Genomic DNA, 14,135 nt, shown 5'->3' with positions numbered 1-14,135 from the left:
TCACGTGGTCCTCTGCCACTGACCGGTCGTTCCGGGACCTCAAACACCGCTTCACCACTGCTCCTATCTTGGTTCATCCTGACCCTTGCCGTCAGTTTGTGGTGGAGGCCGATGCTTTAGATGTCGGAGTGGCCTTTTCTGCCTGCCCTGACCCCGAGCCTGCCTGCCGTCCTGTACCTTTGCACCACCTATCTGGATTACTGACCCCTGCCTACCTTGACCTGTCTTTTGCCTGCTCCTCTTGGATGAATAAACTGTTCTTAATTCGACGTTGTCTGCATCTGTGTCTTACCTGAAATGTAATACTTGTTTCTATGATAATATTTACCGACATCCAACAGTACATTCCAAATAAATAGGAAGTAGTCATTGAGTCGAGCGGGATGTTCAATGATGTAAGGTCAGTTTTCAGAGTCACAATGAAATGTAATAAGGAATGAAGCAAAGCAACATATTGTTAGGTAAAATAATTTATTCCAAGGCTCCAGTACAAACATTACATCAGCCAGGTGTTACAGACCAAGGAATAATGTTGCATGTTGTGTAAAAACATGACGATGGAAACCATTTTACCTTAAAAAAAAGCTGTAAAATGGTAGGAAGAGGGAATGGAGGCAGAACTTCCATTGTTTTGAATCTTCTCTCTGAAGCAAGAGCCCAAAGAAAGGCTTGCGTTTATTTTGTCCGTGTGGAGGTACCAAACAAGTGGCATCGCAGAGGGTCGAGTAGAGATGACTTTTGGGAGGTACCAGAAACAACATGGCACTACCCGTGGTGAGGGAGGGGGGTGTAGGGAGGGTTAGGAGAGGGACTCTGATGAGTGTCCATGCTTAATAAGCATGGTTGGCCACGAACAGTGATTCTCCAGCAGCGGCGCTGTCTCCGGAAGAAACATACTTGCCTTGGCAGGCCAGGCTGTTGGCCTGCGGGAGGAAATAAGCACAACATAAACTCGTTTTCAGCGGATATTTTTCAAAGTGTGGAATATACTGTACATTGTGACTTCCTATACATCCATACCATAAACATTCCGCTGGGCACACACTGGTTGAATCAACGTTGTTTCCACGTCCTTTCAATGAAATTGAATCAACGTGAAATAGATGTTGATTTGACCTCTGTGCCCAGTGGGATGTGGCCTCTATACAGCTATAAATAATCACATATGAAAACTAAGCAAAATATATGAAAATAAATGGATAAATATATTTGGTTGTTCGTACCAGAGCTCTCTTGATGAACTCCTCCTGGGCAGCTTTGCCATTACCGGGTTTGCCACCCCATGCCTTAAGGGCGGATGCCTGGAGAGCACGGCCATAGGAGAAAGTAATGGCCCATGGCCTGTGCAGGGGGCACTGGTTCATGACGTTCAGGTTGATGGAGGCTTCCTCCTCAGACTGGCCACCGGACAGGAAGGTGATGCCTGTGGGTGAAGCGGATAAGGAGAGGGGTTATTTTATTGTAAAAAAAACGACTGAAAAAAGATACATCAACAAATTGTGTCTACATTTGTATGTGAAATATATAATAACACGCTGTATAGAATAATGTAACTAAACATTATATAACATTATAACATTATATTCACCCACTCACAGTATATGAAAGTGCCATAGTCATAGAGGGTGAGTTTGTGAACATGTGTGATTACATTGAGTGTGAGTGGGTGAAGCTGGATGTTTAGAAATGTATAAGTGCATCGCGCTGTACTGTATATTGGGCTGTAGTCAGTGTGTTGTCGGCCGCTCACCAGGGACTGCTGGGGGCACGGTACGGCGCAGGGCGGTAATGGTGGCCATGGCGATGTCCTGGTGGGTGTACTTGTGTGAGCAAGAATGTCCAGCAGTGACCATGTTGGGCTTCAGGAGGGTACCCTCCAGGTAGACGTGGTGGTCGGACAGAGCCTTGTACATTGCGGCCAGGACCTTCTCAGTCACATACTGGGTGCGCTTCAGGTCATGGTCACCGTCGGGGAGGATCTCAGGCTCAACAATGGGGACAATGCCGTGCTAGCAGAGGGCAGAGGTAATGACTACTGAAAGACACTTTTAGCCAACAGAGCATGTTATTGATCATGACAGTTAACAGGCAGACTTTAGTGGTGGCTCTTCTATCTTTCCTCTCTATCCCTCTACAGCTGTATATTCAATAAAAACAAACGGAGAAAAACTGTGTTTTAAGATTGTGATTTGTAATATGTGTGTGTTGTTTTACTAGGATTATGGGACCTACATCAGTGAGCAGTCCTGGCTAAACCGATGTCCCTGAACTATGGTTGTGAAGAGATCAGAAATGACTGTTATTTACTTGTCTGATATTTAACTGACACACACAGTATCAGTCAAAAGTTTGGACACATCTACTCATTTAAGGGTTTTTCTTTACTTTTACTATTTTCTACATTGTAGAATAATAGTGAAGACATCAAAACTATGAAATAACACATAGTAGTAGTAACCAAGTAGTAACCAAACCAAAAAAAAGTGTTGAACAAATCAAAAAAGTGTTAATAAACAAATCCAAATATATTTTAGTTTTTAGATTCCTCAAAGTAGCCAGCCTTTGCCTTGATGACAGCTTTGCACACTCTTGGCATTCTCTCAACCAGCTTCATGAGGTAGTCACCTGGAATGCATTTCAATTAACAGGTGTGCCTTGATAAAAGTGAATTTGGGGAATTTATTTTCTTCTTAATGCATTTGAGCCAATCAGTTGTGTTGTGACAAGGTATGGGTGGTATACAGAAGATGGCCCTATTTGGAAAAATACAAAGTCCTTATTATGGCAAGAACAGCTCAACTAAGCAAAGGGAAATGACAGTCCATCATTACTTTAAGACAGGAAGGTTATTTCATAGTTTTGAGATGTCTTCACTATTATTGTACAATGTAGAAAATAGTACAAATAAAGAAAAACGCTGGAATGAGTAGGTGTGTCCAAACTTTTGACTCTATTAATTTATCTTAATATCTCACTGATATCTCTACCCACTGAGTAAGTAAGCCCAGACACATACCAGACAATCTGCTGTACCTTACTCATGACAAAACATACTGTAGCGTTCATATCTTTCAAAAAACTAAAGAGAGTTGCTTGGTTCTGGTACTAACTTTATACACTTCTAATAACACTTTTAGGTATGTATTTCTAATATTTGTAATAATTTCTGAAGAATTTATAAGCATTTAATGCATTTATAATGGCATCTTTCATGAAAGTTAATATAGTGTAACCCACATGTATACAGAGAGTCAATGATTCAAAGGTAACTTATGGCCCATAGGAGAATTGAATACACAAACTTGCAATTGTTGACACTGTGTTTTTTAACTACTTAAGCTAATGATTTAACAAGACCACTGAGGGCTCGGGATATTTTCGATGTGATTCTTACCATCTGGCAGATGCTGGCATAACGGGCCAGGACATTGCAATTCTCAATGATCGCAAGGCGAGAGGGGGTGGTGGAGGTGATTTTCAGCACACAACGCCACTTGGCGAAGTCGCAACCGTCCTTCTTATACTGGGCGCAACGCTCATACAGGCCATCCAAACCTGAAGGAGAAAAGGATGGAGGTAGGGACAGAAGAAAGAGATGAGTGTGGGAGGGTATTTTGTAAAGGTTTTGTATGTGTGTATTGTATCTAGGTTGCAATACTATTCAGGCATTTTGTGACTTGATAAACAAATGGGATTGATTGTATGTTGCATTGATTGCGTGTATGTTGTTGTACTGTATGCATTTTGATTAATTGTGAATCCCATTCTATTTTTCCTCTTTACCCTGGGTGGTGGTCTCTCCGTTGGTTCCGGCGAGAGGGACGACACCTTTGTCAACCTTGATGCCTACAACCCAGCCTCTGGACTTGACGTGCTGGGGGAAGGTCTTGCCGGCATCGGTTTTCTGGTACAGGGTCTCATGGAAGAAGATGACGCCACCAATGCAAGGACCGGCGCGCTCGTCAGCGGTGAAGAGCAGCTGACGGTACAGTCTCCTGTTCTCCTCGGTGTTCTCAGTGTTGATGCTCTGGAAGCGCTTGGCAACGCTGCCTGTTGGGTGGAAAGTGAGAGAGGGAGTGAGGATTAGATTCACAGAAAGAAATAGAGCAAACATTATGCTATATACATTTTTCAACACGGAAGTCAACACATTGCACATAGAAACACCTTTCTGTTGGATAAAAATAGTAAAATATTTAAGAAACAAACCAAAAATATTGGCCAGTTATTGAACATGTGTATGTCCTAATGTGTCTTCTGTTGAATTAAAAGTTATTATGGCCTTTTAGGTTAAGAATCAGTAAAAGCATGACTGATTGGACTTAATAATTTGTGTGGCTCTGTTGAGAAGGCTTGGAAGCTGTTACATGTTCAGAGCAGAGGGGAGGCCATTTAATTTCTTAGCTGCTTTAAATGAGAAGGCCGATTGTGCAAAAGTAGAGTAGAGAAGGACTTTATGGTTGACGTGTCAAATGCCTTCCGTAGGTCGAGGGAGACCGCCCCTACTAGGCTTCCTGTATCCAGCTTGGCCTTGATCGTCTCTAGGAGATAGACATATGAGTGGTTCACCTTAAACCCAAACTGAATGGGTGAAGGGAGACAGTCCTTGTGTTCAGGTGTGCTGTGAGCTGTTCCAGTACAACTTTTTCAGCAACCTTATAGATGACAGGGAGGATACTGATAGGCCTGTAGTTGCTCACTTCCTGCTGGTCTCCAGATTTATGTACAGGGGTCACGATGGCAGTCTTCCCTGCCTTCGGGAATTAACTTTCTTGCACTGAAAAGTTGATTATCTGGGTAAATGATCTTTAGTGGCTAGGCTGCCTCTATCATTTTTTTAATATGGTATCAAGACCATACACATCCTTTGCTTTAGAGTTTGAAAGTGAGAAGAGGACTTTCGTGACCTTTTCCTCTTTGGTGGACTCCAAAGAATAAATGGTCCAATAAGACCTCTCCTGTCTCAGCCTCCAGTATTTATGCTGCAGTAGTTTATGTGTCGGGGGGCTAGGGTCAGTCTATTATATCTGGAATATTTCTCCTGTCTTATCCAGTGTCCTGTGTGAATTTAAGTATGCTCTTTTTTTCTCTCGGAGGACCTGAGCCCTAGGACTATGCCTCAGGACTACCTGGCCTGATGACACCTTGCTGTCCCCAGTCCACCTGGCCGTGCTGCTGCTCCAGTTTTAACTGTTCTGCCTGCGGCTATGGAACCCTGACCTGTTCACCAGACGTGCTACCTGTCCCAGACCTGCTGTTTTCAACTCTCTAGAGACAGCAGGAGTGGTAGAGATACTCTAAATGATTGGCTATGAAAAGCCAACTGACATTTACTCCTGAGGTGCTGACCTGTTGCACCCTCGACAACCACTGTGATTATTCTTATTTGACCCTGCTGGTCATCTATGAACATTTGAACATCTTGGCCATGTTCTGTTATAATCTCCACACAGTACAGCCAGAAGAGGACTGGCCACCCCTCATAGCCTGGTTCCTCTCTATGGGGTTGTGTTTTGGGGGATGCACGGCTCTTAACCTTCGCTTCTCCCGAGTCCGTACGGGAGTTGCAGCGATGGGACAAGACTGTAACTACCAATTTGATATCATGAAATTGCAGAGAAAAAGGGGGTAAAAAATCCTATATATATATATAAACACAATTTATTGAACACTAGTCACTTTAATAATGTTTACATACTGCTTTACTCATCTCATATGTATATACTGTATTCTATTCTACTGTATTTTAGTCAATGCCACTCCGACATTGCTTGTCCTAATATTTATTTATTTTTAAATTCCATTATTTGACTTTTAGATTTGTGCGTATTGTTGTGAATTGTTAGATACCACTGCACTGTTGGAGCTAGGAACACAAGCATTTCACTATTCCCGAAAATATCTGCAAAAAAAAGAAAATGTGTATCTGACCTATTGTCACACCCTGAACAGTTTCACCTGTCCTTGTGATTGTCTCCACCCCCTCCAGGTGTCACTTGTTTTCCCCTGTGTATTTATCCTTGTGTTTCCTGTCTCTCTGTCCCAGCGGTTTTCCCGTTCTCCTGCTTTTTGCATTCTGCTTTTTCTAGTCCTCCAGGTTTTGACCCTTGCCTGTTTCTGGACTTTGTACCTGCCTGCCTGACCATTCTGCCTGCCTTGACCATGAGCCTGTCTGCCACTCTGTACCTCCTGGACTCTGATCTAGTTTTGACCTTTTTACCTGTCCACGACCATTCTCTTGCCTACCCCTTTGGGTTAATAAACATTGTAAGACTCCAACCATCTGCCTCCTGTGTTTGCATTTGGGTCTCGCCTTGTGCCTTGATACCAATCAAATTGTATGTTTTATTTGATCCTCAAGTTACTCCAGGTCTCTGTTTTGGATGTTTTTTTTAAACATTTTTTACTTTTTGGTTCTAATGGGATGTTTTGGAGAAGTTATAAGGTGAAAAAACAAAGCTCTGTTGCTCTGATTGCGAGTATGTCTTTGCATGTGTGACTTTTCATTCCATAGTGGGCCTGTGTGTGCAACCAACATTTTTGCCACGCTTTGCATACCGGTAGACTCATCAGCGGCGAGGATTCCCTTGCCCTGGGCGACGATCTTGTGAGCAATGTCACTAAGCTCCTTCTTCTGGTCAGGAGTGAGGAAGGGGAATGCGTGAGGCATCTTGACTAAAGGAAGGGGAAAGGCAGGAGACACTGGTTAACATGAGGTGTTCTGAGGAGTGAGAGAGGGCTTGAGATACACAAAAGTAGCAGATATTTGGTTGCCCCCCCCCCCCAACTCGCGGGCATTTGACAATTTTATAACAAATGTCTTGCAACTCTACACATTTTTCCATGGGGTGGAGAGACATCTTTGCAGTTTTAAAGCCAATTTTCTGCAATTATACACATTTTGCCAAAACCTTTTTGACATGTTAATATGATATCTGAGTGAGAGTGACCAGCAAAATCAATGGCGGTCCCTTGGATATCAGGGCCCCTGGGTATGTGTCCTGCATGCCCGGTCGATATTCGCCCATGTTTACTTCAAGTTTAGATAGCTGGCTAGATTAATTTACCAATAATATTTATTTTTGCTGACATGGCTAATTGAGTGACTGCCAGTGACTGACATAACATGAGAAAAACTGCTGATGCACAATTTTTTTTGATACTGCACCTTGTGTATTCCACTATTATAACTCTTAACAGTAAGTTGAGACCCCGACTGAGTTCCCAAAAGTAGCAAATAAAGCATATAAACAAAGGTAGACTTAAACAAAGGTGAATGTGAAACATTCTTAAACAAATGTGAAAAGAGTGTAGCCAACTTTCCCCGTAAAAATGCAGTAGGTGGAAACGTTCAAAGAAAAGGAAGGTAAGAGATGTGTAAAGGAAGTGGCAAGTATTTGCGTCTGTCCATTTGGGTCGTCGCTAGTTACCACAGCCAAAAAGTTAGAAGGCTACTCGACCAATCAGATGAGGGAGTGTGATGATGCATATTCCGGTTTGCGTGATGATGGCATATCTTGAGTTCAAGTTTGATGACCAAATAACCATGGTGCGAATTACAGGGGAGCCAGGGTGGGCTCAGCCCCCCTAGCTCAGCTGTATGAGATATTAGCTCCCCTAAATACAACAAAAGTCAATCTTCGGGGTGGTCTCTAAATAATGCTAATTTAACCATTCTCGTATTTGTATCAAATGCAGTGGTAAGTATGACAATAAAATATTCCAATGAAACAAACACCCCCACCTCTTTGTTATGGTTTAAACCATGTATTTCTATGTAGCAGCACTCTCTCCAGTAGTATTGAATTTCCGCCATGGCTGAGCTCCTTTACGCATCGATTTTCTTTTGTACTTCCACATTTTCGCCATTTGTTTACCATGTGTTCTTGATAAACGAAATAGCCTTAATTCCAACGCATTAGATTTATCCGTTTATTTATCATTGTTTGCTTTTGTCAGTCAGCCGTTTTTCAGGTGCTTTGCATTAGGTGCTACTGGTGTTTGTGCCATCCGTGGCCAGAAGGAGTAGACCATTTATTTCGCTTTATTATTTGCTATAAATATTTGTTTTCTTTCCTGGATCAGCTGATGATGGTCGACAATATCACGAGACAACTAGCCTACAGTTAGACACCATTGCGCATCCAATCCATCCAACAAGTATACCTTAAAGACCGTAGGCCTATACTTGACATTTTCGGTTAGAAGCACTTGATTTCGCAATTTCTTAGGACTACATTATTTTGGATTTTTGTGCCCATGAGAACTGTTTTCACAACGAAACATAATAGATGTTACATAGGCATAGTTACACTTACAGTGCATTTTCAGAGATTTCCAAGATCTATGATTCGTACAGGGTTTAAGTTCAATGTTCAAATGTAATTGTTAAATGCTTTATGACAAATAACATTGTCGTACGTTTCATTAATGTAAGGAAAGAAAGGTATGGTTTTATTTGACACAATCTGTGAAAACGGCAAGCATTAATTCATGAATTACGGACAACTCATGAACGAGGTTGTAAAACATGTTTTTATTCAACTCATGTATTATTTTGAATGTAGGCTACCTATTCTGCATGTGTTCCTATGTTTAAAATTGCCTTGGTTGAGAGGGTAGGCTACCGGCAGTGGCGTAGACCTAGTGGAGGGTAAACGCAAGTAAACTTTTTTCACCGTGACCGGCAATTAGATTTTACCCACCTTTTTTTAACACTAGGCCTACACAGACTACCGGTAGTCCTATTTTAAAGTTAATGGTAATACACATTGTAGCCTAGTCTAGTAAGTTGATCATGTGTGTTAGGGTGACCATCCTGTTTTTCCCGGGACAGTTTCATCCCCATTTCAGGCTACAAAAAGGTCAATTTGTCAGCAAGACGCATCACTGAATGTAGGTCTACTCAATGGCAATCACTGAATGTCATTAGGCACACTTTTTGGTGTTTTGTAACAGATGTCTATTTCCATTCATTAAATGTCGTGAGTAGGCCTATACATGCAGTTTGAATGCTAGAATTATTTTGAAATGGACCAAACATGCACAGGTAGCCTACTTTTTTAAGTGATTTGTTTGTTGACAATCAGATGAAAATATCATGACTGCCACATTAAAATGTAATACATTTTGACCATTTAAATGACGTCTTTATTATTAAGCCCATAAAAAAGTGTGTGCACTCAACACAGAGACCCCCGAATATCATGCTGTAACTCACACTCCGCAAAGAACTAAATACATTTGGGAACAAGAATTGGCAATGTCACTAAAATTCATTACATTGAGGTTGGCCAAAAGTTTTGGGCTAAGGGGTAAGTTGTTTTTTCTTTTTTGGATAAGTAGTAGCTAATTCTTGCTTATTTTGTCCTGTTTTCACTGCAAGTGTATATCAAACCGTATTCCTATCATGTAATACTGTGCATAAAAGTACAATGTATGTAAAGAAACAAAAATGTAAAACAAAGTTATTTTTGTCCTCCGAATTGGATGGGCCAATAAAATAAATACAGTACAATTTTACCTTTATTTAACAAGGCAAGTCAGTTGAGAACAAATTGCTATTTTCAATGACGGCCTAGGAAGAGTGGGTTAACTGCCTTGTTCAGGGGCAGAACGACAGATTATGATATCGTTTAGGACCTTGAGCGTGGCTGAGGTGCACACATGACCAGCTCGGAAACCAGGTTGCATAGCAGAGAAGGTACGGTGGGATTCGAAATTGGCTTTCGAAGATTTTAGAAAGGCAGGGCAGGATGGATATAGGTCTATAACAGTTTGGGTCTAGAGTGTCTCCCCCTTTTAAAGAGGGGGATGACCGCGTCAGCTTTCCAATCTTTGGGGATCTCAGACGATACAAAAGAGAGGTCGAATAGGCTATTAATAGGTGTTGCAACAGTCCAGATTGTCTAGCCCAGCTGATTTGTAGGGATCCAGATTTTGCAGTTCTTTCAGAACATCAGCTGTCTGGATTTGGGTGAAGGAGAAGCGGGATGGGGGGGGGGGGGCAAGTTTCTGCAGGGGGTGCTGAGATGTTGGCCTGGGTAGAGGTAGCCAGGTGGAAAGCGTAGCCAGCCGTGGAAAAATAATTATTGAAATGATCGATTATCATAGGTTTATCGGTGGTGACAGTGTTTCCTATCCTCAGTGCAGTGGGCAGCTGGGAGGAGGTGCTCTTATTCTCCATGGACTTTACAGTGTCCCAAAACATTTTGGAATTAGTGCTACAGGATGTACATTTCTGTTTGAAAAAGCTGGCCTTAGCTTTCCTAACTGACGGAGTATATTGGTTCCTGACTTCCCTGAAAAGTTGCATATTGCGGGGCATGTGAATGACCTTTTTGATTTTCTAGTCTCTCTAAACCCTGACCTTTCCCTTGGGTGCTCCATCTCCTCTCCCCTCCACACTACTCCCTCCTTATCCAAACCCCGTCTCGTTACAGTACCACTCAATCCAAAAAGGTTCAACCAAATATAAACGTTGAAACATATGTAAGTGGGCATGTAAAAAGGACTGTGTGTGCAGGCCCCTCCAGTTGCTAACTCAGTGTGTTGCTTTCAAAACTAAGACCAATAAACTTTTATTTGATTTGATAGAGCTATATAGAGAATTCATTCTGTTGCAGTATTTGTAGTACAGTTAATAAGTACAGTATAGGCTAAGTTAAAAGTGTAGAGCGTGAGTAAAAGCTATAAGTGAGTCAAGTTGTCTCCACTTTTTGGTCTAAGGAGGCTAGCGTAAAGCAATGAAGCAATGATACCTAATGAAGCAAAGCAACATTATGGTATACTAATTTGAGTGAGCATTTAAAGAGATGAATCCCGTATGAATGTTTTGAGCATAGAGATGCGTCTAATGCTTGTATAATAATTGTATTAGCATTGATGCATCCTTGATTGTATGATAACGACAATGCTTCTGAAAATTCTACTCGGGCATTGGCTCTTGCAGTCTCATAGAAGCTTTTTTAATGCCAGCAGACAATGTTTGCAGTGCTCTTTCAATTAGATATCACACTCACACTGCATGAGCAATATATTAAAATATAAAGTACAATCAGCCAGAGCCTCAATAACATTTGATATCCTTTTTTCTTATTAAGATATGATTTGATTCCCTTACCTTGGAGGGTTGCAGGAGAGCTGGGAGAAGAGAGAGAGAGAAGATCTGACTGAAGTCTGCGACAACCTCCCGGCCTGCCTGGGCCACTATTTATCCTCCCAGTGTGACCTCTCATATTTCAGGCGCCTGGCTAAAATAAGAAACAGCCCGCAACCAGAGAAGGGCGATGACTGACAAAAAACGTGTCGAAGTAACGCGGCTAAGGGTCCCATGTTATCGAGGAAAGGGCAAAGAGTGATTTGATGGGTGACAGGAATGAGATAGTGAGCGGGAGAGAAGAATGGGGAGGTGAACAGGTAAGAGTTGGTGCACATAGTAATAGAAAATTATATGATATATGCCCGTTAGTAGACACTTTTATCCAAAGCAACTTAACAGTAGTGCATGCACACATTTCAATATGGTTCTTCCCAGTGGGAATCAAACCCATGATCGTTAAGTTGCAAGAGCCATGCTCATTAAATTGCAAGAACCATGCTCTACCAACTAGCCACACAGGACCATATAGGAGTAAAAAGAGGGGAATACGAAGCAAAATCTATGGAAGAGAGGGGGAAAGAGCCGAGATGCTCTCTAACACTTCGGTAACACTAAGCTGACAGTTCAATTGTGTTATAACTTGTTATAAGGATGTATGCGCCTCTATGTCTTATGGTAAAAGCTTCATATTTTATATCTGTCTGTGTAACAAATGCTCAACTGAGATGATTGTGAAACATTATAAAGGGCTCAGGGGTCTGCATCTGGGTCTTACCTTCATACCTGAAAGCATTCAATGAGATTGACACACAGATATGCTTCAAGTAGTGTACACGTAGGTCTATTGCGTTCATCTCCATCGGTTTTCTCTCTCAATTCAATTCAAAGGGGAAACATATGTTTACATTGCCAAAGCAAGTGAAATAGATAATAAACAAAGGTGAAATAAAGGAACAGTAAAGACATTTCAAATGTCACAGTAGGTCTATCTATATACAGTGTTGTAACGATGTGCAAATAGTTAAACTACAAAAAGGACAATAAATAAATATGGGTTGTATTTACAATGATGCTTGTTCTACTCTGGTTGCCCTTTTCTTATGGCAACAGGTCACAAATCTTGCTGCTATGATTGTACAATGTGGTTTCACCCAATAGATATGGGAGTTTGTCAAAATCTGATTTGTTTTCTAATTCTTTGTGGGTCTGTGTAATCTGAGGGAAATATGTGTCTCTAATTTGGTCATACATTTGGCAGGAGGTTAGGAAGTGCAGCTCAGTTTCCACCTTGCTTTGTGGGCAGTGTGAACACAGTGTGAACACTCTCTTCTCTTGAGACCATGTCTGCCTACGGCGGCCTTTCTCAATAGCAAGGCCATGCTCCCTGAGTCTGTACATAGTCAAAGCTTTCCATAATTTTGGGTCAGTCACAGTGGTCAGAGAGAGAGAGAGACAACTATGTCGCTCTCTCTCGCTCTCAATTCAAAGGGGCTTTATTGGCATGAGAAATATATGTTAACATTGCCAAAGGAAGTGAAATAAACAATCACAAATTAACAGTTAACTTTAAACACGCAAAAGTCTCAAAACACAAAGATGTCTGACATGTTAAATGATTAACTATGTACAAACACAAAAAGAAGTGTATTGGTCTGTAGCCTATAAATTAAGATAAAATTGCTCACAGACAAATGCAACTATTAGCTCCTCCTTAGGGCCCGCTCAGCAAGCTAGCGTGTGTGCAAGAGCATATGCTGTCTGTATAAAAAGTAGAAGTACAAATGGCAAGGGAAATTAAATAAACAGATACATATATGTGTAGGTTTTATTTACTTTGGTGTTTGTTTTCTTATCACAAAAGGTCCCACATTTTGCTGCGATAATTGCACACTGTGGTATTTCACCTAATAAACCACAGGTTGTGAGGTGTCACGTTCTGACCTTAGTTCTTTTGTATTTTCTTTGTTTTAGTATGGTCAGGGCGTGAGTTGGGTGGGTTATCTATGTTTGTGTTTCTATGTTGGGTTTTTTGTTTGGCCTGATATGGTTCTCAATCAGAGGCAGGTGTTAGTCATTGTTTCTGATTGGGAACCATATTTAGGTAGCCTGTTTTCTGTTGTGTTTTGTGGGTGGTTGTCTTCCGTGTCTGTGTGTTCCACACGGAACTGTTTCGGTTTTCAGTAGTTCACTTTATTGTTTTGTATCTCAGTGTTCAGTTTGTTCTATTAAAGATTCATCATGAACACTTACCACGCTGCGCTTTGGTCCTCCTCTCTTTCTCCCAACGAAGATCGTTACATGAGGATTGGCAACAATACCTCTTCCACACTCTTCCACACTAACCCTTTGTTGGGTTGGCAGTGGTTTGTGAAGTTACGGTGTAAATATAACGAGATGTGCAGTAATTAGGTAAAACTCCATTTTGGCTCTTGCTCAAGACACTGTGTTCAATAAGGGAGTTTAAAAGCCTAGAATGTATAATACTACAAAGTACCTTCCCCAGGTTACTGTTCACACAGACGCCTCTGTAATTGTGGGGTTCAAATGTATCTCCAATCTTAAAGATGGGGGTTATGAGTCTCATGGAAATAACCTACATTCAATGTTGGAATGAATCATTTTAACATAGCCAAAGGGAATTTTTCAGAACCTTGTTTAATCATATTGTTTAAGATTCCATCAGGACTACAAGTTTTTTTGGCTATGTTTCCATCCAATTGGTGACAGATTTTCATGCAAATATTCTAAAATCCACATAAAGAAAACATGTGCATTTTCTCACTAGTGGTGTGTTTCCACCAAACAAAAATCACTGCGTGATGATGTAGTGCACACAAAATGTACTTTTTCATTTAAAAATAAAAATTCAATGTGTTTTTATTGCATTTTCAACTCTACCAATAGTTTTGTCACAAAAACTGTTGCGTTAAATAGCAAATGTGCCTACTCTGGTCTTGGCATGTGCGCTCTAGTCAACAGCTTTCAGATACAGGGCGGGTAGGCTGGTCTACATGAGATTATTATGGATAAGAGC

General features: G+C 41.2%; 1 protein-coding gene across 1 annotated transcript; it reads right to left on the bottom strand.

Annotated features, from left to right (window-relative positions):
* Positions 1-452: 452 nt before the first annotated feature.
* LOC129860392 (fructose-bisphosphate aldolase A-like) lies at positions 453-11,252 on the bottom strand. The gene is made up of 7 exons (XM_055930761.1): positions 11,123-11,252; positions 6,559-6,675; positions 3,784-4,050; positions 3,395-3,555; positions 1,751-2,009; positions 1,224-1,423; positions 453-923 (listed from the first exon to the last, which is right to left on the bottom strand). The coding sequence occupies exons 1-7, from the start codon at positions 11,235-11,237 to the stop codon at positions 831-833; spliced, it is 1,212 nt and encodes a 403-aa protein (XP_055786736.1). The 5' UTR covers positions 11,238-11,252; the 3' UTR covers positions 453-830.
* Between the last annotated feature and the right edge of the window lie 2,883 nt (positions 11,253-14,135).

The sequence above is a fragment of the Salvelinus fontinalis genome, chromosome 8 (assembly GCF_029448725.1).
Source record: "Salvelinus fontinalis isolate EN_2023a chromosome 8, ASM2944872v1, whole genome shotgun sequence".
NCBI classification, from domain to species: Eukaryota; Metazoa; Chordata; class Actinopteri; order Salmoniformes; family Salmonidae; genus Salvelinus; species Salvelinus fontinalis.
Note: the sequence above shows the minus strand (reverse complement) of the source record. Positions and strands in the feature narration are given on the sequence as shown.